We start from the raw sequence: 24,388 nt of genomic DNA, 5'->3' as shown, positions 1-24,388 counted from the left end.
TTCCTGTATTTCTTATGAGCTCTTAGGTTTAGTGATAGTTCTGGTAAACAGCATTGTCAATTTTTTCTGTTTCATATAAATACAATGTATATTCTGTTTTTTTTAAATAGCATTTTGAAAAATAAATTTAGGGAATTGATTAGCTCAAATATTGCAGATTACTAGATAATAAACTTTGTTTTATAGGGTAATTGAAGTTTTGAAAATTTATTTTTATTGAGCTGAGGAATCAGATGGTACTAAGGGAAAAACCATTCTTTACCTAGTAACATTGAGGTAATAAAACTTGTATAGAACACTTAAAGTTACATATCACACTTATTTCTTAGTGCCAACTAGATAGAATTCATAATGAGTTTGTTTTTTTCTCATCCTTCATTGCTGTATGGTTTTTCCAGCAGTCATTTTTATATTTTTTATTAGAACCAAAGGAGAGCATATGTAAATAAATGTGTTTTGTTTGATTTTATTGCTTTGGATCTTGTCTTTTTAAATTAATTTTTAGGTAGTTTTTTTTTTCTTTTAGAATTTCATACTCTGAGTTTTAGTTACATTTACCACCACCTCTTCTTCTTCCTCATATATCTCCACTTCCTTGCCAACCCAACTTTGTGTCCTCTTTCTCTTTTTTCCACAAGTCTCCTCTTGTGCTGTCTGTATATTCATGAACATATGATCTTCCACTGGGGCTTAGTTTACCTGCCAGTGGTAATACTCAAAGATGACTCTCTCCCAGCAGTTATCCATTGCCACTAGCCCTAAGGTGGGACATCTTGTCTACCTCTCTTCTCTATAGTGGGATTGCACAGGGATTATTTGTAGTCTTAACTGCTGTGAATTCATAGTGCAGCTTTCTGACTGTGTCTGGAGGACACTGTTTTCTTGTATTCATTCACATTTTTGGCTCTTATTGTCTTTCTGCCCCCTCTTTCTTAACCCTTTTAAGGAGAGGGTGAAGTATAAATTTTTCATTTGGGGCTAAGTATTCTGATGGCTCTAATTCTCTGCACCTTGCCTAGTTGTGGGTCTTTGTGTTAATCACCATCTGTAGCCAATAAAAGCTTTTCTGATGAGGGTTGGAAAAATGCATCTATCTGCATCTTTGCCAAGTGGACAGGCTTGAGTGTCTGATGAACAAATAGCTTATTTGTATAACTTGGCCATTATAAATAGTATAATAAATATGTGAGTGTGGGTGTTTCAGTAAACACATTTTACTTTTGTGGGATATATACCTAGTGTTGGGGTTACTGGATCATGGTGTTCCCTTTCTCCACAGCCCAGACAACTTTTGTACCTTTTGTCATTTTCATAATAACCATTCTTACTGGAGTAACCACCAGTTGTGGTTTCTATTTGTGGTTTCTCTTTGAATTCCTCTGTTTAGTTATGTTGAGCCTGTTTTTGTGTATTTGCTTCCCATTTGTATGTGTTCTCTTAAGAAATAGCTTTACATTGATTTTTCTAACCCCACACCCACCCCTCTTTTTGAGACAGGGCTTCTTTCTGTAGCCTGGAACTCCCTCCATTGGCCAGGCTAGCCTTGAACTCACTAGATTCACCTACCTCTGCCTCCCTAGTGCTGGGGTTAAAGGCCTGTGCCACCACTCCCTGGCTTGTCAATTTAAAAAAAAAAAAAGCTTCTGTTGACTCAAACCCTTCTCCATAAAATGAGTACACAGAAATTAGTAGTTTGGTTAGATGGTGATAGAAAATTATCTGAAATAGAAAGCAAGGTACTAGTGACTAATATCCATAAAAAGTTTATATGTGTTAACCAAGTGAATCTGTGTTTACTGAAGGAGAATCTTATTAGAAAAGAACACAAAACAAACAATTGTGTTTAAAATCCTTACTCTGGTGAGTGTCTCTTTTAAAGCTTACTTATTTTGGTAATAAGTAGTTTTTACTGAGACTTCATGTGTAAATTATGAAAGCCATCTTCATTGAAGTCCTCTTTATTGTGACTCTTTTTAGTTACTCTTTTTGAGAGGTAACTTTGTCAGTAATCTTTAAAGGCCCTGAAGTTTTCTATGCTTCCAACCCCAAAAATATGTTCGAATCACTTGGGGCCTTTCTTTTTTTTTTTTTTTTTAATTGTTTGTTTAAATTGCAATTACCTGGACACCGTCTAAGAACTATTCCTGAATCAGATATTGAAACAGATCAAAAGATGGATAAAGATGGCTGGTAACCCTTTCCCCGTACTTTTAATGCTTGTTATTTATTCTTTGGTTCAGCCAGGATGGCATCTTGTGCCTTAAAATTCTGTTTTGTGAGTTATATTTATTCTCATATGTTTTCATCGTTTAAAATTTGCTCTGATACTTTTGTAAAATAACAGCTTACTTTTCTGCTTCAGATCAGGTCTGCTCTAGTTTCTTAATCATAAATTCTAGTATACTCCCTAGAATAGACTGTATCATATAAATAAAGAACTTTAAAATATAGCCATGGATTTTCATATCCTGTTATTTATGTTTACATAAACCATAGACAGCTAAAATTTACATAGTTTTTGTTTGTTTTTCTGGTGTATGTGTGAGATAGATGTTGGGGGGGGGGGTCCTCACTTTAGCCCCTGACTAGCCTAGAACCTAATCCCCCTAGGCTGTGTAGTGATTGGGAGCGGTGGGCTGCATTTCCACCCGGCTCTCAGCTGCCCGGCTAGCTCAGTCGGTAGAGCATGAGACTCTTAATCTCAGGGTCATGGGTTCGAGCTCCACGTTGGGCGCCATTCTGTAGTGATTGGGAGCAGTGGGCTGCATTTTCACCCGGCTCCCAATTGTATTCTTTTAAACACTGCCTGGCCCATTAGTTCCAGCCTCTTACTCACATCTTGATTAACCCATATCTAATAATCTGTGTAGCACCACGAAGTGGTGCCTTACCGGGAAGATTCTAGCATACGTCCTTCTTGGGCTGGAGCTTCATCACCTCTGTCTCCCTGAGGAGAGGCAGGGCATCTGACTGAGCCATGTACCTCACTTCCTTCTTCCTTTTCTGTCTACTCCGCCCACCTAAGGGCTGGTCAAGGCAGTTTCTTATTAACGAATGAGAGCAACACAAACAGAAGACTCCCACATCAAGGCTGGACCTGAATTTACAGAGATCTGCCTGCCTCTGCCCCCCAAGCACTGTGGTTAAAGGTTTGCCATCACCACATTCCTGCTTTTTGATTACCTATTAAGTCTAGTTGCGTGTGGCGCATGGGAGACCTACCAGTACCAATAAAGAATGATTCTTCCTCTCCCTGCAAGTATCCACTTCCTATTGCTCCTCGGTTTGGGCTGAGTCCTAGAGTCATCTATCACATCTGTGTCAGAATTGTGGGTAGTTTACAATGCTACGGGTTTTAGGTATGTAACCACATGACCGTGCTATCCATAAGTTAGCATTTGACAGCACTCCTCCCATATTTCAGTCCTTACATTCTTTCCTCTTCCAAGGTGCTCCTCAAGCCTCAGCCATAGTGTTAATGTTGGGGCTGCTGGGAAGGGCTAGGAATATAAATATCCCACTTAGAGCTGAGCACACTGAGTTTCTTCTTTTCAGTGTCTGACAGGGTGGAGCAGGAATATAAATGTCCCACTTAGTGCTCAGAGCACTGAGTCTCTTCTTCTCGGTGTCTGATGAGTTACACAACTCTCCATTACCTATTTTCAAATGTAAAGAAGTTGCTTCTTTGACAGAGGTTAAGAGCAGCCCAGATCTACCTTCGCTGGAAGTTTTGAAGTGTTTTAAGAGATATTTTTATTTTAACAATCTCATACATGTGAAAATTATGATTTTTATGTAAATGTGTGTTTTATCTTCACTATAGAATATTGATATTAATTTATGTATAATGGACCTACCATCTAGCTCCAGAATGCTTGTTTTGTACCTTTGTCTTATGGGTCCCACAAATCTTTGTGAAATCACTGCTCATATCTGTTGAGTTTTAGCTTGAAATCTGAAAGCTTGCTCTCAGATTCAAGTATTGTTCTATTACATGATTATTCATCTTAAAATTTTGATCCTAATAAAATGTTTCATATTGACACAAAAGGTACATTGGTAGCACTTGTCCAGTTGCAGAAATATTTTCTCAGTGTATTGTTCTTTTTATTTTTATCTTCATTACCTTAGTGAAGCTGTGGTCTACCAATTTAGACAATTCTGTGGCAAGCATTGAGGCAAAGGCTAACGTCTGCTGTGTGAAATTCAGTCCCTCCTCCAGATACCATTTGGCTTTTGGCTGTGCAGGTAAAATATAAAACTATATTTATCCTCTTTCACTTTTTATTCCTGTGCCTGCAAGTGCATTTAAAAATGAATTATACTTTTGTAATCTTAAATTTTCTTTTTGTTGTTAGGTTTTAGTGAGAAGTATATTGTTATTACTCATTTATTGTTATACCTAGTTGTGTTATTCTGTCACCTATCTTTAATAATAGAGATGGGCATGTTAATTTTTGTTGGTTGTCTGCTAAATGTTTGTGTGAATTTTTCTTAGAGACTAACAGAATAGTGTTTTTAAACAGCTGTACTATAGAGGATCAGGAATTTTTTAAGAAGCCTATTAATTCCTCTGACTTTATTTATTCAGTTCTTGCTATGCATAATGCACTCACCTAAGGGGAATGAACTTGCCAGTTGTTTAGCATGAAGTACATGCTGATGTGTAGTTTATTTTTTTAAAGATAGGTGTTCTAGTCATAGCAACAAATCACCTTAAGTATTTTGCACTCCTATTTTATCTACTCCTTTCATGTTACTAGTAGTAGCAATTTTCATTTTGAGAGGGCCATGAGTTGCAGAATAAGTCATATGCTCACCCTACTCAATTTTTTCTCGCTCTTGAACACTTACTTTAAAAGTAAATACTTATAATTTAAAATGTGAAAGTTCCTTGTTATTTTTTTCTAATACTATGGCTGTTTTTTTTTAAAGATAAGCTGACACCATGTAATGAGAACAATAACAACTCTAAGAGAACATGTTTTAAACCTTGTCGTTACTAGTGCTACTTGTTTCTGTAAATCTCTCACTTCCTTGTTTGTTTACTCTTTTTTCCATTAGCTAGAAATGTAATCTTGAGCAAGTTGACTTGTCTCCCAAGTTGTCTCTAACCATTGGCTATTACAGTAGCTTCTCATTTTGATGCTTACTGTGTACACCTGTACACATCTTCCAGGATTTTTTTCTGGTATAAACCCTCATTGTTTTTCTTACCTATTTTTCTTGTTTCTTTATAAAAAAGTAAGCTTTAATGTTTATATTTTCCAGATCAGCAAAATTATATTATAAAATAATTAGTAATTATAATTACAAATATTTAGTAGTTTTAGGAGCTTTACTGTTGTGTGTTTTCCCATACAATTCCATGCGATATTTTTATTTTAGTTTGGATTGATTTTGTAAGTGAAAGTTTACACTTTGTTTCTTGTGGGGTCTGGGATTTTTCTGCTTTTCTGTAGGGATTTTTCCAGTCAGCATTCTTTTCTATATATAACTTTGTTGTGGTTTTAAGTGAAATAGTAGTTCCGTTCTCTATTGTGCTACTTTTAAAAAATATGGACAGAAACTGTTGATATTTGCCTTGCCCGTAGACATTATATTTATTTTTTCTCTCTTAATAGAGTAGCTTTCTTACAGTTGTTGAGTTTACATCAGCCAAAAACGTTAGGTTTACTTCTTTTGTAGTGATTCATTGCAGTCTCTACCTCAGTACAAAACCAAGAACAGTGCTGTGTTTTTTAGTAGCTATATTTCAGTCCACCTCATTTAGTTAAGTGGGCTTTTGTTGTTTTCTTATTCAAAACATCTAGTTTTATAAAAGTCTTTTGAAATCAAATCCTTTAATTTTACTGCCTTTTGTTTCAATACACATCCTATATTTTATTCAGTGTCTTTCGGAATAAGTTCACCAGATATTGGTTTAATCTATTGACATCTTGAGTTATGTTTTTTTTTTCATTCAGAATTGTCTTTCTTGAATAACCATGGCTTGACCATAATTGATAGAATTTATCCAATGAAACCTGATTTTCTTCTTAGTATTGCAACCATATCCACATCCTGTACTTCTCTACTATTGTTTCTCTCCTTTTAACTATTTTCATAATGTTGAATAGGCTCAGAAAAGAAAATAAGAAAAAAGGATCATTTAACATGTGTTCAGCGTCATTCATTTATACTTGGTATTAATGCTTACTATTGAAAGCAAAAACTTTGATGGCAAAAATATGTCCAGAATAAGGTAAAGGTTAACAGCTGACTTAGCATCAACAAGTACATGAGACCAAGAGATCAGCAGAGTTATCACAAAAAGTACTTAAAACTTAGGAAAAGTGTGTAATCCCAGAATTAGGTATTTGTTCAAAATACTTTTTGTAAACGAAATAACAAAACACTAAAAGGAAAAAGAGAGTGTGTATCTGAAGCTCAATATAGGAGTTACCGTGGTCCTGGCACACTGACTGATTTTGTTCTAAATACCGTGTTCCAGTATGATTGCAGAATTGTGTTGTTTTTGTAAACATAGAACAACAGAAAACATAAATTAAGGCATTTTTAGCTACATTGGTGAAAACATCAGGCCAGGAGAGTTACAGACAGATAGGAAAATACCTGATATTGGATTCAGATGCTATTTGATGACGTTTTAGCCTTTAGAATTGGTGGAATCTAGTGGTTTGTTAAGATAATACATCCCAGGGTATTTTACTTGGTAGTTCAGGTTTGTTGGGTCAGACACAAGTGAGCAGGGATTCACTATTAAGGGGGCTAAATAGCCTAAGAAAATTTGCCTATAAATTTACAACATTGAAACTCTGCTTTTTGGTCAGGGTTTATTATCATAGCAACACTAATAAAGAAGCCCTAAATAATGGAAATGTATGCTAGATTAATGAATAGTGATACTTAATATGCCAAAATGTTAATTAGACTACAAACTAGACCCAGTGATCTTAGGCAGTAAATTGGCAACTACTTCCTTTAATCCCAAGTAATACTGGCTCTGTCCTTGTTCTGTTGGGTATTGTGTTCAGGATGATACCTCAATATAGAGTCATCCTTAGAGCTCACACCTAAGACCTTAGAGCCCACACCTAAGACCAGCATAGCACGGAATGAACATAGGAATGTGGTGTTGTGCCTGTCTGCTGCTCTGGTATATTTGGAGCCTTACGTAGCTAAGTCAGCCACAGGTGATGCTGGTCAAAATACAGATTGTTTTTACTGTGGCCACAGATCCCTTCCTGCCTAACATCACAGTGAGATTAGATGCTGTTTTCTTGAAGATCAAAAGCTTGCTGGGTTTCAGTGGCCTGGCAACATTGTGTGGTTTTTCCTTAGCCCCAGGGGATGGAGCATTGATAGACTCAGGTCAGAGGTAGGGGCAGCTTGTTGACACCAGGCCAGCTTCACCCAAAGTTTTGATGCATGAGCACTGGCTTGGTAATCGACCTTAGGCACTGTTAGATACTGGATTGCACCTTCATGTTCTGTTACTAGGCTCTAAGTTTTAGGTCTGAAAAGCTAATTTCTTCTTCCCTTACCTAATGGCTTATTTGTATACTGTGTTATTTGTAATTAAGGAGAGGTTTGTGGGCAGCTCTTTTCTTTTTGTTGTTGTCTTTTGTATTTTATAGTCTGCTTGCTTCTGTTAGGCTTAAACAAGATACTGAGATCTCTCTCCTAGACTCCTTAGTAACTTTTGTGAGGGTAGTTTTTATAAACAAGGCTTCAAAATAATGTTTCTGTGTGAAGATGATCGCTCTTACTCAGCCACCACTTTACTCAGATGTAAACACCAAATCCATTTCAGTTGTTTTCCTTCCTTTTCTTCATTTACTACATTTATCTCTTTATTTTCTTTTAGATCACTGTGTTCACTACTATGATCTTCGTAACACTAAACAACCAATAATGGTATTCAAGGGACACAGAAAAGCAGTCTCTTATGCCAAGTTTGTTAGTGGTGAAGAAATTGTCTCTGCGTGAGTATTACTCCCCTTGGAGGATGAGTTTGGTACAGAGGTCTCAGCATTGATGTTGTTGGGTATATGCAAAGAGTGACCTTGGATTGTATTTTCTTTCTCAAATGACATATTTACATGTCTTTAATTAAAATACATGTATCTTACCTTCATTGTTTATTTTATGTTACTTATAAATAAAAGGCTTTGTTACTTTCCGATAAGCCCTCTTAAGTGATATTTGTAATGTAATTAACAGTTGAACTTCAAATTTGATCTGTTACTGCTTCTCCTGAAGAGGTAACCAACATGGTTGATACAATATAAAGAAATAATTCATTTGATTAAAGTCAGTCAGTATGTGTTACTTATAGGTCTGCTTTCAACATAGTAGCAGAATGATTTTTGGTTTTAAATATTTTGTTGATTTTATAATAACCTCCATTAGTTTCACAGTAAAATCTGTTTTTAAAGATAACTTTCTAAGTGTGTCTGCCTAGACCCAGCAAATGTCCTTTATAAAATCTTAGTTGCTGTTTTTGAAGGTAAGAAAATTTCAGTGATACAAAGTAATCTCCATTGGAAAACTCTAGAACTTTTCTAATAACATGGGTAATTCCATGTTTTGTTTATCATTCTCATAGTTTTCTTATTATCTAGTAAATATTCATTCTTAATTTCTGCACACACACAAACTTACTGGTTTCTTGCTTTCTTCTTTTTAAATTAGTTCCTTATCTCTCTTAGAAGCTTGTTTACACTAGGGCCTTGAATTTTGCATCTCACCTTCATCTTCACATTAGTTGCTATAAATAAAAATTTAGTGATGTTGCAAAAATGATTGCAGTTCAGTTACAAAAGAGTACAAAAATATTCATAACTGAGTTTTCCAAGGGAGTTATGTGGGTAATGAATTCACAAACAAGTTAAGTGGTAGCTAAAGAGAATTCTATCTTTAGAATAACTATAATAGGCAGTAAATGACTTTAATGAAGTTTGTTTTAAATGAAAAAACATAAAAGGAAAGTCATTGCAATACTGTGGAATAAAATAGATTAAAGCACATTTCTTTTTCTTTGTGTGTGGGGTTTTTTGTTGTTTTTTTGTGGGGTTTTTTTGTTTGTTTTTTGTTTGTTTTTTTGAGACAGGGTTTCTCTATAGCTTTGGAGCTTGTCCTGGAGCTAGCTCTTGTAGCCCAGGCTGACCTAGAACTCACAGAGATCCGCCTGCCTCTGCCTCCCAAGTGCTGGGATTTTTAAAGGAGCTCAGATCAAATGGCTTGAATCTTGTTCATATACAGTTGTAACCTTCTGAACCTCAATTTCCTCATCTTTAAAATGGGGCTATTAGCAGCACTAAGTTTTTAAATCTTTAAATAAAATAATATATGGAAAAGGTGTACCATAGTGTCCTGCTCAAAATGATTTAATTATGTAGTCCTTAATAAATACATTAATACAATCCCTTTAAAAAGTATGCAAAAAGTATAAAGTAAGCAATTCAATACAAGAAAGCAGTTTGCAAAATAGTATGAGTCCTAAATTTGTCTATTAGAATTACCAGTGTGTTTTAGAAAAAACAAAAAGAGTTTTGGGTAAGCAATGAGATCTATATATTCTTTCAACAAAATAAACTACATTGTGTGCTTTCCAACTGTATCTCTCACATGTAGGAATTGCATGAAAAAGTTTATGTCTAGTATACCAGTAACAAGAAAAATGAGGGTCTTCCCAAAATGGAGCACATCTCTGAGTGCAAAGACTCATTATTTATTGATAATGTGACAGTGCTATTTCCTTATTTACCCAGGCATTATTGAAAGCATGTTAGATGAATTTGGTTTTCACAGTGTTGGGTCCAGGCCCATTTAATTCTATAAAGTAGATAATTATATATCATATTTACCTGTTAAAACATTGGCCAATGAGAACATAAGACTCAGACACACCGGCACCAGAGTCTGCATTCTTAACCACAAAACTGGATTGCTTTTTAATTACTAATGGTGATGAGTTTCATACCATGAAATCTAAAATTTAGTCCTCTTTTTGTTTATCTCAGCTCAACAGACAGCCAGCTAAAACTGTGGAATGTGGGGAAACCATATTGTCTGCGTTCCTTCAAGGGTCATATTAATGAAAAAAACTTTGTAGGACTTGCTTCCAATGGAGATTATATAGCTTGTGGTAAGTGAAATTATATTTTTAGAGAAACTTTGTAAAGACATGTCATGGTAGTTTTCAGCGGAAAAATGATCTGTGTTCTCAGAAGACAGCATCACTTAATGCTTAGGACTGAATTCTTTCCTCCAGTCATGCTGGAGAGCATTAATGTTTCTTTTCTGCACCCAAGCCCTGTATTCTTAGTAATGAAAAAGATCTTTAACTGTGTTCTAGTATTTCTAAACATGCCGTAATTTTTGTTGGAATTATCTAAACTATAAAAACTATTAAATTCTGCTACTAGTATTTCAAGAAGACATCTTTTCAGAAACATTATTTTCATTTTATCCTGTCTAGTGTCCTTTTCATTAAACAGTCTGTTTGGATTGCATGAATGTTATTCCGGATTTTTTTTTATTAAAAATTTCCATCTCTTCCCCTCCTCCTCCCCCTTCCCTCCCCTCCCCTCCACCCATACCCCCACTCCCTCCCTCTCCAGGCCAAAGAGCCATCAGGGTTCCCTACACTATGTTAAGTCCAAGGTCCTCCCAACTCCCCCCAGGTCCAGGAAGGTGAGCAACCAAACTGACAAGGCTCACACAGAGCCCGTCCTTGTCGTAGAGTCCGAGCCCATCGCCATTGTCCTTGGTTTATGCAAATTTAAATCAGAAGTGGAAAAATTCAATTTTCTGTTTTCAAATGTTCTAATAAAAGAATTGTCAACACTTTTAAATGACATGGCCCTTATTCAGTAAATTGTATTTTTTCCTAATGTATGAGCTTGATTACTACCAAAGTAGATATGTAGCACATTTATCCTTGGGAGGCTCCTGAAATGTATTAGTTCAACTTTCTCATTGGTAGGGTAATGCTGTATGGGGAATGGAGAATTGAGTTGTTTAGGCTTTTCAAATTGGCCTTTATAAGTACCATAACTTTTATTTTCCTCTGTACATTATAATATTTTTAAATGCAGTTTAAGATTCTTGTTTCATAGCTACTTTTTAAATGTATAGACCTCTGCTATAGGTATTTTTCTTTTTAATATGAAACATATCAAACTTAGAATTATAAGCACTGTCACATCATTTAGCAATGGTTATTTCTTTAGGTTAGTAAGCCATAGTTTTGTTCCTTCTCCCATAGTTCCCAATTAATTAGTCTTGTCTTTCAAATTTGAATATAAAAGATTATTGGTCTCTTTGCTAAAACTTGGATTAATAATTACTATCTAAATGTTGTGTTCCGGAACTGGGTCTAGAGATGTAGTTCACTGTAGCCAAAGGAAGACAGTTTAAATTTAAGGACAATCTGGGCTACATTGCAAGAGTGCCTCAAGTGAATATGCATGTATGCATGTATGTATGTATGTATGTATTCTAATTCCAGTTTTCCCATTCTAAAAAGATTGCACTTACTATTTCTTTTTAGGAAGTGAAAACAATTCCCTCTACCTGTACTATAAAGGACTTTCTAAGACTTTGCTGACTTTTAAGTTTGATACAGTCAAGAGTGTTCTGGACAAAGACCGGAAAGAAGATGATACAAATGAATTTGTTAGTGCTGTGTGTTGGCGGGCACTATCAGATGGGGTAAGTTTTCATGTAATTTTAATCATGGCATTTCATAATGTTTGTGAATACTTAGCATTGGTTGTTTTATTGTCTTTGTTTTAGATTTAAGGTATAGATGGGTAAATGGTAGGTGTTTTCTTTTCCTTTTCTGTTTTTTGTTATTGTTTTGTTCTGGCATTTTATCATCAGAGAAAATGGATGTTTTTAGGCACTAATTAAAATGTCACCAGTAAAGCAGTGTCTTGATGAATCTCATATACCCAGGACACATGTGCATACTTCAGTTACCTTTTTAAGACTAGAAGTTCCTCCAGAGTATCATCTGTGTCTCAATCTTAATGATCAAAAAAAGGGCTTAGCTGATGTATTCGCAATTAAGTACTATTTCAGGGTAGAATTAACTCTACAGATATATAGTAATATTTAATTATTCAATTTATTTACAAGAGAGTTACACTGCTAGGTTTTAAAAATCAGATCATCAGATTTTTTTACTTCCTTATACATTTTAAAAACTTCAGTGAATTATATGTAGAAAGAATTATTTTTATTATTTTGATTTATGTCTTAATAGTTGTGCCATTTTTTTTAAAAAGTCTTTTAGATGCTTGATTTGGGAGGAGGAGAAATTTTTTTGTTTTTGTAGGTTGTGTTTTGGGCCTGTGAATTGATCTCTCGTCCTTGTACATGCAAAAATGAATTCTTCCACTGAGTGATAGCCCCTAATTTTATTTTCAACACAAAAAAAAATCTGACATGACACATAATTTAAAGTATTTGACTTCCAGGTGCAGTTTCATTTGATACACTTTTTGTGTCCTTTTAAAATTTGTGACTCAGCCTCCAGGTTTGATAAAAATAATAATAGACTGTGTAATTTGTATGAACCTTCTCACTGTGTAGAATTATGAAAGTTAGACCAAACTGCATGGGCTGTAACATCACATGAGTATGTGTTTGTTGGTGACAAACTGTATGTATGGCAATAATCTCAGTTTTCCCAGAGCTCAAACAATTTATGTTATGTATTAAGTATAGCTGAAAAGGGGGCAACAAAAACAGGAAATTGGAGAACCAAGAAAGAACCTGAAACTTTTTAGTGAACAGCAGAACTCTTTACAGTCCTAATAATGTCCTTAAAAAGTTGGAAGCCTGGTTACCAATATCAGAAGGGTTTCCTTCATAGGACAGGATGTCCACAGTGAGCCCTCTGTGTGCAGGCAAACTCTGTGATGAACAAAGAAGCATGTTACGCATTTGCACGCCTCATGTTCATACTTCTGAAAGGTCTGACAAGTCCTGTGAGTCTCACACCTGTCTTTAAGGAGTCTAGATGGTGTTGGTGTTACTGAAAACAACTTTGTATATGTTGCCACCCCAGAAGGCTTTTCAGGAGGACCAATCATGTCGAATAAAGAGACCATTAAGATTAATGTGTAGGCCTAAGCTGAAGTATACGGCTTAGGTTTTAAGCTAGAAACTTTACCAAGTAAAGAAGTGAATTAATAAAAAAAAGAAGAAGAAGATTATTTATGGAAAACACTCAGGTTTTGGTTCATTATAGTTAAGGCAGGAAGCATGGTGCTGGAGAATGAGACTGCCAAATTGGGTGTTGCTTGAGCATATATGAGACTTGAAAGCCTGTCTCCAAAGTGACATACTTATCCCCCAAAGGCCACACCTAATAGTGCTAAGCCAGTGCCTATGGGCCAAACATTGAAACCCATGAGTCTGTGGGGGCCATTCCTATTCAAACCACCACATTTCACTCCCTGGCCCTACTAAGCTTGTAGCCATACCATAATGCAGAGTCCAAAGTTCAAAGTCTCTTCTGAGATTTATACACTCTCTTTACTGTAATCTCCTATGAAATCAAAATCAAAAAGCAGATCACATACTTCCAACATATAATAGCACAGGATAGACATTACCATCCCAAAATTGAGGGAAAGAAGTATAGTTTGGAAATACTGGACTAAAGCAAGCCTTGCCTTCAGAGTTTCACACAGTGACCCCATCAGGTCCTACAGTGCCTGGTGGGTATAAAACAGAATATGCCATGTGAATGGAGAGTGACTGTAAAGTTTTATTAAAGGGGAGTGTAGGGGAGGACAGAGAGAGAGGGAGAGGAGAGGAAGAGGAGAGGAGAGGAGAGGAAAGGAGAGGAGACAGGAAGAGGGAGGCAAAGAGCTGCTTCTTTAGAAGGAGAGCTCAGAGGAAGGAGGGAGGAAGAGAGCCAGCTTGCCTCAGTAGGATGGGGAGATTGGGTTTGGGTGGAGCTTGTCTCTTAAAGGAACAGGGTACTGATAGGGAAGGCCTGCAAAATTATAATATTACCATCTTTCTTTCTCTTATAAAAACTTCCAACTACTGATCATTGGCAGAATGTAAGCTGACAATGGGCAGCTATTTAGCTTGATAGGTGAGGGGGGAGGTGCAGTTTCCATGAGTAAGGAAAGAAGAAAGTCCAAGAAACTGAACTCCTATATCCCAAAAGTTGAGTATGGACCATGGCTCAGACTGGCCTTGAGTCATCACTTACAAGGTCCTGGGGCCATCACAAACCGAACCCCTGCATTGTCACATGGAGTTGGGGGCTAGAGCAAAAGTCTTTTAAGTCTGATAGACAAGTGGTTGACCAGTACTGGGTCTTTTCACGTGGGGGAACCACCTCCAAGACAAATCATGGAGGCATGGTCAGAGGTGGTCAGTGTCAGTGTTGGGTGTAGAATGATTTTGAGTTGGAAAAGTGACCATATGAAAGGGTTAAACATTACAGAATCCCCGGGAGTCCTCCAGCTGAAAGGGAGAGCCTGCCGAGTTCAAGACACCAATGAGAGATTTTGGCAGGAGTGACTAGCAGGTCCCTGCGGGTGGGGGACCAGGCGGATAGAAAACAGAATATGTCATGCGGACAGAGACTGAATGTAAAGTTTTATTAAAGGGGAGTGTAGGGGGAGGCAGGGAGGGGATGAAGAGAGAGAGAGAGCAAGAAAAAGGAGAGAAGGAGGGGGAGGAGGGAGGCAGAGAACTGCCTCTTTAGAAAAGCTGGTGAGAGAGAAAGAGATAGACCAACTGCCTGGGGGGGTGTTGGGAGTGGATGGAGCTTGTCTCTTAAAGGACAGGATACTGACAGGGAGGGTCAACAAAATTATAACAACACCCCTGACACATATCTGGTCTCAGCGGCTTTCCTTAGTCTAGGAAGAAGATTCTAAACCCCTTTCTTCTAACCTTTATTCTAAAGCCAAAACCATGTTGCTGAAGCTGCCAAATTCTGCGGCTTAGTGGAGCTAGAACATGGCTCCTTCATTGAATTATGTCTTCACCACCTTCCTGCTTTCCATGGTATCCTTTATTGCCTAAGCTTGGCTACCCTGAAACTCAGGTGTGTAGACCACACTGGCCTCAAACTCAGAGATCTGCCCACCTCTCAGCCTTCTGAATACTGGATTTAAAGGTGGACACCACCTCACCTGGACCAAAGTTGTTTAATTCCTGAAATCTTAGCAGGGTGGTGCAGTCCCGTCCTGAGGTCACCATTCCCTCTGTTTCACTTTTTAATTTGTTTATCTCCTTGAACACAGTTTAGTTCCCTTCCACTTCCTGGTGCCTCATTTCTTCTCAACCTGTACATTTTACATTTTTTACTTGGTCAGTTTGCTTCATTTTGGATCTGCCTAAGAGTTACCACTAATAAACCATTTGACATTGTCTATACTAGGCTGTTCTGAGATTTGCTCTGCCAAGGCAATTAATCCAAATCTCTACACTTTAGCCTCAGGCAGAGTTTTTAGACAAGGGCAGAAACCAGCAACATTTGTCAGCAAAATATAAGAATAGTCTGAAGGCCACATACCAGTTTCTTAGAAACAGGCCCCCACAGCTCAGATCACCCTCAGCACCACTGTCTTTCCTGTTCCTACTAGGAGAGCCCATTAAGCCTTGCTTAAAGCATTCAGCTGCTTTTGTAATCCAAAGTCCATGTACCTCCAAACAAAATCATGGTCAGGTTTATCACAGCAATAACTGTGTCTGGTACCAACTTCTGTACCAGTATTGTTTTGTTGTTAGTAGGCTTTGGTTTTTTTGTTTTGTTTTGTTTTCCCGTCCTCCCTCCCTCCCTCCCTCCCTCCCTCCCTCCTCCCTCCCTCCCTCCCTCCCTCCTCCCTCCCTCCCTCCCTCCCCCCTCCCTCCCTCCCTCCCTCCTTTCTTTCTTTCTTTCTTTCTTTCTTTCTTTCTTTCTTTCTTTCTTTCTTTCTTTCTTTCTTTCTTTCTTTCTTTCTTTCTTTCTTTCTTTCTTTCTGCATGTGTTCATTTGGAGAGAAAGTCTAGTTATGTTAGTACAGCTTTCCTGAAACTCTTCAGTCCTCCGCCTTTTATCTCTCAAATTCTGAGATCATAGACAAGCATCAAAATTCCCTGGGTCCGTGGTGGTGGCGTGATTTATAGTTAGTGTGACCTAAGTGTACAGTGTTTGTAAACATGACAGCAATAATCTCTATGTTCTGGTCCTTCACATTTACTACTGTGCACTGCTTACCAGAACAGCTTTCAGTCCTGCATGTCATTTGATTGTCATTGCCAGATATAAATGCACCATGATATATACACCTTCTATACCATATTTTAGCATAGCATTTTATTTCTGTGTTTAGATGCACAAATGCTTAACACCAAATATTTTACCTATCTCCTATAGTGTTTTTAGTATTAATACAGTAAGTCTTGTAATTTAAGAGCAGTAGACTCTATGTATAACTTGGGGAGGTGTTGGGCTGGACCATCTAGCTTTTTGTACATATATGATGTGATGTTCCCATAACAAAATCATGTAACAATGCATTTCTTAGCACATCCACACTCAGAGCAGCTTCTTAAGGGCGGAGAAATCAGAGTCTAGTGTTCCTAAGCTACATGGTATGAGTAACTCACAATGTTTTAGGTCTCAAAAGAAATACAACCTAGGGAAAATGGTAGAAGAAAAACTGTCACTTTGAAAAGCAGCTTCAAATCCTATCAATTCTTGAAATTTAATTTAGGGGGTTCTGGATTATTGGTATTAATAGAACATATACTTAAATTATCTATAAAATAAGGTTAACATGGTTTCTTTTCTCTTTTTTTCTGCTTTTGGAAATATAGTAAGTAGGACACAGCTACTAAACAGGCATAGCAAAATACAAGACAACATAAATAAAAATTCACCGTAGCAACACACAATAGAAACAGAATCACAGCAGCACTATACTACAGTTATCTCAGCTGGTTTATAAGTATCTGTGCTTATAAAATTAAAGACAGGACTGACAGTTTCACTTGGGAATTGAAAACACGTTTTAAAATGGAAACCCACAATGAATTCATTTAATGAATTAAATGAAAGGAAAGGATGACAATGATTAGTCAGTGGATAAGTTAGGAGGAAGTATATAGAAGACACAGAGGGGCATGGGATATGACTAAGTTTGTAAAATACTTGCTGTTCAAGCATGAAGAACTGAGTTAGACCCCTAGTACCTCCATGAAAGGCTAAGCACAGTGGCCATCCTTATAGCCCAGTAGTATGGAGGGAGAAATAGTAGCGTCCCTGGAGTTTTCTGACAGTGAGTCTCAGAAAAGTAAGGTGAAACATGATTGATAAAGACACCGGATGTCAGCCTTTGTCCTCCATACAAAGAACAGTGCTGCAAAAGTGATGGGAAATGAAGAAAAGGATGGAGAATATCATTTACTATATTCAAGAATAGACTTTAAAACGTAGGAAGACAAGTAATTTTACATGAATAAGAATTAGAAAGGATTATTTTTGAGAACTTTATGAAGTTGGTAAAAGACATGAAGGTAAAGATTCTTTGAGTCTTAGAACTTCAGAGAGTGGAGATGTAAAATACAAAATGTGTGCAGATGAATATATCACAGGACCTGTCTTCAGTTGCCTTCTCACAGCAGCAATGTCTCATTGAAATATATTAAGACAAATATAAAATTTCATATCCTTGTTTCAAATTAACTCTTAAATTTATTATAAAACACTATCAGTGGACTGGTATCACAGAACCATGAATTGGCATACTGGCCTTGCCTCTGTATATTGAACAGTGTAAGAGTGATTGGAAACCAAGCAGTGTGTTGTATTGAGGTAAACTGCACAAATCTCAGCTGTCTCTAGTTGATAATATGTATACTTAGTCCAACGTAAAGGTGAAACCCTGCCTGTGAGGGGTTGGTTGCTTGTCCTACTGAGTTTAAAGATTTCTAGAAACTGGTTCCCTATGCTATAGCCTTCTATATAGCTTTGCTAATTTTTTTTGCTAGGTTAAAACCAGTTATCTCATTTTTCTAGCCCTTGCTAATGATGAGGTCTCATAGTAAATGAATGAATGAGTGAATGAATGACATATAAACAATTCTTCCCTCATTTAAATTATGCTTCCTTTAATATGTTCATTAATTATTTAATAATTTCACATAGGTATGTTTCTTTGAAGTATCATTTATATTTATGAGATACATTGTGGTGTCTTGAGATAGATCACCAAGTGTGTATCCGTATCAGAATGATTAAGTTTAAGCCATTTAACATTCCCATCATCAAAAGTCTTGAGTTTGGTATTGAAGATGGACACTTAGATTGTCTTTTTGGATAGCAGATTTATTATAAAAGTTATTTATGCCAAGGACAGACAATACAGCAGGACTCTGAGAAGAGTTCAGGCCCACACGTCCGTGTAGTGGGTCCATTATTACAGGCTTCAGAGTAAAGGTGGGATTCTGTGCTATATGGTTAATTAGTAGCCCATACATTCTCTATTTGCTGCACACAGAGAGATTGTGTGACCTTGAGAATGGGTGAGGAGGGGTCCACTTAATTGATTCATTTAAGGAAAGGGGTATATTATTATGATAGCTTAGAGTCTCTTGGTCTCAGCTGTGACAAAGGAGTGAGACATAACTGCAAATGGATGAGCCAAGTGGGTTCTAACTTATCCTCTACTACCTTGTTTTTGTTTAGAATATTTACTTAGTTAGAAAATTGGTTTGTTTTATTGTAATAGACTATCTGAGGCCATTTTGTGCAAATATGTGAAGTACTTCAAGCAAATTCCACTCCTATATCCCACTGCCTTTTTTCTTTCCCATCCCTTCCCCACACACAATAGTTCCCTTTGTTTCCTGGAACAGATTCACTTCTACCTTCATGTGCATATGATTTTCTGCATCTATATATAAAGTCTAGGATTCACCATTGAGACAAAACATGTAACATTTGTCTTTGTCTTTTATAGACTGGCTTAATTCACTAACTGGTAATCTTTGATTGCATTCATTTTCCAGAAATAACATAACTTGTTTCTTCATTATAGCTGAAAAAATCCATTATGAATATAAACCACATTTTTGATACATTCTTCTGTTGGTGGATTTATTGGTTGATTTTATAATTTATCTATTATGAAAATTGTTTCAGTAAATACCAGTGTGCAAGAGGTGTCTGTGAGATACATTAACTTGAAGTTTTGGGTAATAAACTCAGGAGTAGGAAAGCTGTTGATAGTTTTGTTGTTGTTGTTGTTACATTGTTTCTAGCATTTTGAGGAACTTCCATATTCATTTATAGTTCCACCAGCAGCATTTAGGGTTTTCCTTTTATTACCTTTTATTCCTCACCAATATCTGTTATTTATTTTCTTGGTAACTGCTGTTCTGATTAGACTGCTCCTTTATAAGCATGTTGAGCTTTGGCTATTTTGAAATAGGTGCTATATTAGTAAGTAAGAAGTTACCACATTGTACAAATACATCTCAAAAATGTGTTCCTTTTGTCGAAGAATAACTTAGTCTTCTCTGGCCAACATTTCCCCTTCCCTTTTTTATTCCTAGGCTGTAATAACCACCATTTTACCTTCTACTTTTTTTATGCACATAAAAACATGTCATGGTTGTCTTTTTGCGTATGGCATATTTCACTTAGCCTATTGCATTCCAGGTTAATTGTAAATGAACAGCATAGTGTCCTTTTTATACCATGTGTGTTAATTTTTTTGCATTTTTATAGTTTCAATATAAAATCTAGTCTTACACAAGACTCAGTTATCATTCTTCTGCATATGAATGTCTCGTTTTTGTCAGTGCTATTTATTGATAAATCTTCTTAGAAGATTTTTAAAAAATATTTTCATTAGGCTAATAGCTGACTGTTTAGTGGGGTAGTAAGCCAGAAAGATGTTGGATTTAGATGAACATAGATGTAAAACAAAAATCTTCAATAAAATACTTCAAAACCAAATACAGGTATATATCAGAAGATTATCCACCATGATCAAGTAGATTTATCTTGGAGATGAATGATTCAACATGTGCAAGTCAATAAATGTTATAAATCATATAAGTTGGCCTAAACGTAACACACACACACACACAAAAAAAAAAAAAAAACCCATGATATGTTAATAGATATACCTCTAACAAAATCTAAAATGCCTTCATGTTTAAAGTCCTAGAGAGAGTAGGACTGGAGAGAACAAACAGCATAATAAAGGCTATGACTGACAAACTAACAGATAGCATTACCCTAAATGGAGAAAAACTCAGAGCAATTCCATTAAAGTCAGGAATGAGAGAGCTATCCACTAGTCTCCCTGCTTTTCAATATAGTGCTCAAATTGGTGAATCAAGAAAAGGAAATTTGGGATATAAGTAGGAAAAGAAGTCAAATTATCCCTATTTGCAGATGAGATAGTGTTATACATAAAGGATTCAAAGAAAACCTCTAAAAGCAACCATTTCTAGCAAAGTAGCAGGATACAGTAGCCTTTCCATACACCATCAGCAAGTATACTGAGTAAAACAATAGCCTTAAAGTTAATAAAACAATGGCAACCCGATACCCGTGTTAGAATTTTAAAATCAAGAAGTGTGTGATGTGTTTACAAGTGTTTGACATGCTGTAAGAGCTGTGTAGGCATTTGGTGTTAACAACTTTCATTTTCAAAGTACACTTACATTGTGTAATTTGTTTACATATGAGCCTTGTCTAATAGGTAGGCATGTTTTATACAGGGCATCACATCATTATCATGTTGAAGCACATTGAGAAGCTTTGTAGTACTGCTGTAAGCCAGTCTGCTTTCATTAAACTGCAAAAGCAAGCTGTGGCAAAGCTTGTATGAATGCTTATCAGTTTTGGCTGATTTTTGGAATTTAGAAATCTCTCAAAATCAGGAACAAAACAATTCCAGTTTTAGACTCTTAACACATAATTCAGGAAGAAAAGAACAAAGGTAAAGATCTAAATTTTGCAAAGTTTGCCGAGACTTCATGGGAAATGATATATGAACAATCAAGCTTGGAAACAAGAAATCATACTAGCTCTAAGAAATTACCATGATACACATATCAACCGAGAGACCTTAGTGATTCTCATGCACTTTGACTGGTCTTTCCTGTGTACTGCTTCCCCCAAAGAATTTGTTCTTTGAGCAGTCCTGAACTGTAGCCTCTTTCTTTGTTTTATCCTCTATTCTGGTGTCTGCCATAGGGGAGGGAGAGGAGGAAGAAGGGCGTTATTCTATTATGAGAACATGAGGATGGTCCATTCTCAACTCTGCCTCACTAAGGGTGATAGGACTTGGGTATATATATATTATAAAGAAGCAGATGATTTTAGGAAAAGGTGGTTTGGAGGTTGTCATTGGTTGGTTCCTTGGATTTTTTAAGTGAAGCAATCCATAATCTGTATGTACATAGTTGAATGGCCTGCGTTTTCATAAGACATTTTCAAGAAATGGCTTTGTTAGCATGAACTAAAGGTAGAGTTTTAAGCCTTCTGGCATCAAAAGGTCTCCTATTACACATTTGCCTAGACTCAAGTGAAAGGGGAGTAGTTTCACTCAGTTTGTAAGGGACAAAAGCAGTCTGTTTTGTTTTTTTGTTTTTTTTTAAATAAACATTAGGCAAATGTGAAGTGTTAAGTGTCCCATTTTCAAAGGTGGTTCCTGTAGCAGAGCTACTGGGAATATGTGTCTTAACTGATAAAAACACAACTAAGCAAACAAAGCTAGAAGATTTGATATGCTCAGACTTCATTTTCTTGGACGTCTCAACTGTTGATACCTTTCTTCAAAATGTAGTTCTGAGCCAACCACAAGTGCATGCCACAAAGCCAAAGTCAGTTTCCCAGCTGCAGTACAATTGCATTGGTCCCTCCACTCTACCAACTCTTGCTCTACAGACTGTGCTTTCTAGTCTGTAGAATTAGGGAAAGAATGCCTGAATGTCATTTTAGCAATGTTTGTCTTCCTCAAAACAACAGCACATAAAAAAAGATTTCTCATGCTTTTTTCAGTTGTCCCTTAATGTAGAGATCATTGAAGAAAGCCTTTAAGAGAATACAGCCCTCTCTATTGCCTGCAACTCCGTTAATATTTCCTTAAACATACTGTTGTATTCAGCTGTTTCCATGCCAGTAAGCAAATGCTTGCAAGCTGTCCTCACAGACACCTAGCTCTCCAGTTTTGCCTGTGAATTCTGTTCTGTAAAATTCCTACAGAAATGCTTATATAATGTCATGAATTTGCAGTTATCTGTAGCTGGTTGGGTTTTTTGGTTTGTTTTCTTTTGGGTTTGAGTTTGGTTTTTGTTTTTGTTGGTTTTCTTTTTTGCTATAAAATATACCTTTCTAGCTATCTTGATCTCTTTGCACATTAAAATAAAATAAAAATAAAATAAAATAAAAATGCTTGCTCAGTAGAATAGATGGTTTGTGCTGGGAACAACCATCTACTCCATTGAGCAAGTATTTTTATTGTTCCGTAGTTTCTATCGCTGCTTTTAGACTTGTTTTTATGAGGTTACTTGGGATAAATCTGTATTGCCTGGTGTCCTTGTTTCTGCCATCCTTCTTGGATGGCCCTTCTTACCCATTTCATTGATTCCCTATTGTACAGCTACTGATGTGCATATAAGCAGCTGTTTTATTAGCTGCCCTTCAAATATGCTTCTCTAGTTCTATGTTATACTTCATTAGTGTTGTCCCTTTTGCTCCATGTTGGGAACAAAGAACAAGAATGCCAGGAGTTAGCAGAGTAAGAACTATTTAACTACCTAGGAAAATTCTGAGAGAGTTAAGATAAAATTTAAGCCAGGCAGTGGTGGCACATGCCTTTAATCCCAGCACTCAGTAGGCCGAGGCAGGCGTATCTCTCTGAGTTCGAGGCCAGCTTGATCTACAGAACAAGTTCCAAGACAGGCTCTAAAGCTACAGAGAAACCCCTTCTCCAAAAGCAACAGTGAGAGAGAGAGGTGCGGGGGGGAGGGAGACGGACGGACAAGCAAAAAAGATAAAATTTGAATCTTCTTTACCTAGAGAGCCTAGTTTACAGTTTTATTTTTTTTTTCTTTTTTCTTTTTTTGCTTTTTCGAGACAGGGTTTCTCTGCAGCTTTTTTAGAGCCTGTCCTGGAACTAGCTCTTGTAGACCAGGCTGGCCTCGAACTCACAGAGATCCGCCTGCCTCTGCCTCCTGAGTGCTGGGATTAAAGGCGTGCGCCACCACCGCCCGGCTAGTTTACAGTTTTAAAATCCCTTTAATTTAAAAAATTAAAATTTATAATTTATATCTTTATTAAGAATAGCTACAATTTACTTATCTTTTGTCTATAATTTGCCAGTTAACTGTATAGGAGCTTAAATTTCCTTTCCACTACTAAATTCAGGCCTGAAATTCATTAAGAAGGATTAGTGAAACTTCTTAAGAAGGATTAGTGAGAGAAAAGTTTGTACATTTATTTAATAGAAGTTTTGTGTAACGTAACAGCCCTTCAGAAACGACGACTTAAACGACTCTGTTGTATATTTTTATGCTCAGGTTTGAGCTGGATAGACTTGAAAAGTGTAGTTTCTGTGGTGACAAACTAGGGCGACCATAGCAAGACTTGCTCAGGTTTTCCTCTCTGTCCCTCTGTGTATAGAGTAGGTACTTCAGAGAGAAAACAGAGTTCTTTCATGATTTGCTTTAAGGAAAAAGGCAGGGTGGGTATCAGAGAGAGATATTCCTGTTTCTGCCAAGGTTCTGTTATATTTGGTATAGTATATCTCGAACTCCATAGTGCACTGTTCCCTCTGTGAAGTCCCGTAAAGATTTTTTTCAAGGGCTTGAGGCTGTTTTATTGTTGAAGCAGTTGAGTCTGAGCAGTTGAAGGATTAAGCAGTTCTGTGCAGAAATAGTGTGCAGACCCATGTCTCGTGTCTTAAAATTATTGTGGGTTTTGCTTGGGTGCATGTGTGTTTTCCCCCCATAGTGTTAGAGAGTTTCTCTAAAAATAGCACAAAACTCTAGGAGTAGCTTTACGTGTATGACCGGGGGAATTTGCAGCAGCATTTTTACAAGTGCAAATTTCTGGTGCTGGAGAAATGGCTCAGCAATTAAAATCACTGCACTCGCAGAGGACCAGGGTCAGTTTCCAACATTCACTTCACATAGCAGCTTACAACTTCCCATACCTCCTGTTCCAGGGGAACCAACATGTTCTTCTAGCCTCTGCAGGCACATGGTGCACATAATACACATAAATAAATCATTTTTATTTAATTTTTTATTGTTTTTATTGAGCTATACATCTTTGCTCCCATCTGTCATCCCCATGCTCTCAATTTACACGGGAGATTGTGTCTTTTTCTTCTTT

At 36.8% G+C, this 24,388-nt stretch overlaps 1 protein-coding gene across 4 annotated transcripts in view; it reads left to right on the top strand.

Annotated features, from left to right (window-relative positions):
• Window positions 1-24,388, top strand: part of Cop1 (COP1 E3 ubiquitin ligase) — a 138,919-nt gene that overhangs the window by 97,167 nt on the left and 17,364 nt on the right. For all 4 annotated transcript variants that reach the window (XM_038349193.1, XM_038349192.1, XM_038349195.1 and 1 more), the window contains 4 exons: window positions 4,132-4,248; window positions 7,871-7,988; window positions 10,029-10,153; window positions 11,561-11,721. In XM_038349193.1, coding sequence (XP_038205121.1) covers window positions 4,132-4,248; window positions 7,871-7,988; window positions 10,029-10,153; window positions 11,561-11,721 — 521 coding nt within the window. The remainder of the gene's footprint in view (window positions 1-4,131; window positions 4,249-7,870; window positions 7,989-10,028; window positions 10,154-11,560; window positions 11,722-24,388) is intronic.

Source organism: Arvicola amphibius, chromosome 12 (genome assembly GCF_903992535.2).
Source record: "Arvicola amphibius chromosome 12, mArvAmp1.2, whole genome shotgun sequence".
Lineage (NCBI taxonomy): Eukaryota > Metazoa > Chordata > Mammalia > Rodentia > Cricetidae > Arvicola > Arvicola amphibius.
This window is presented reverse-complemented; position numbering and strand designations above follow the sequence as displayed.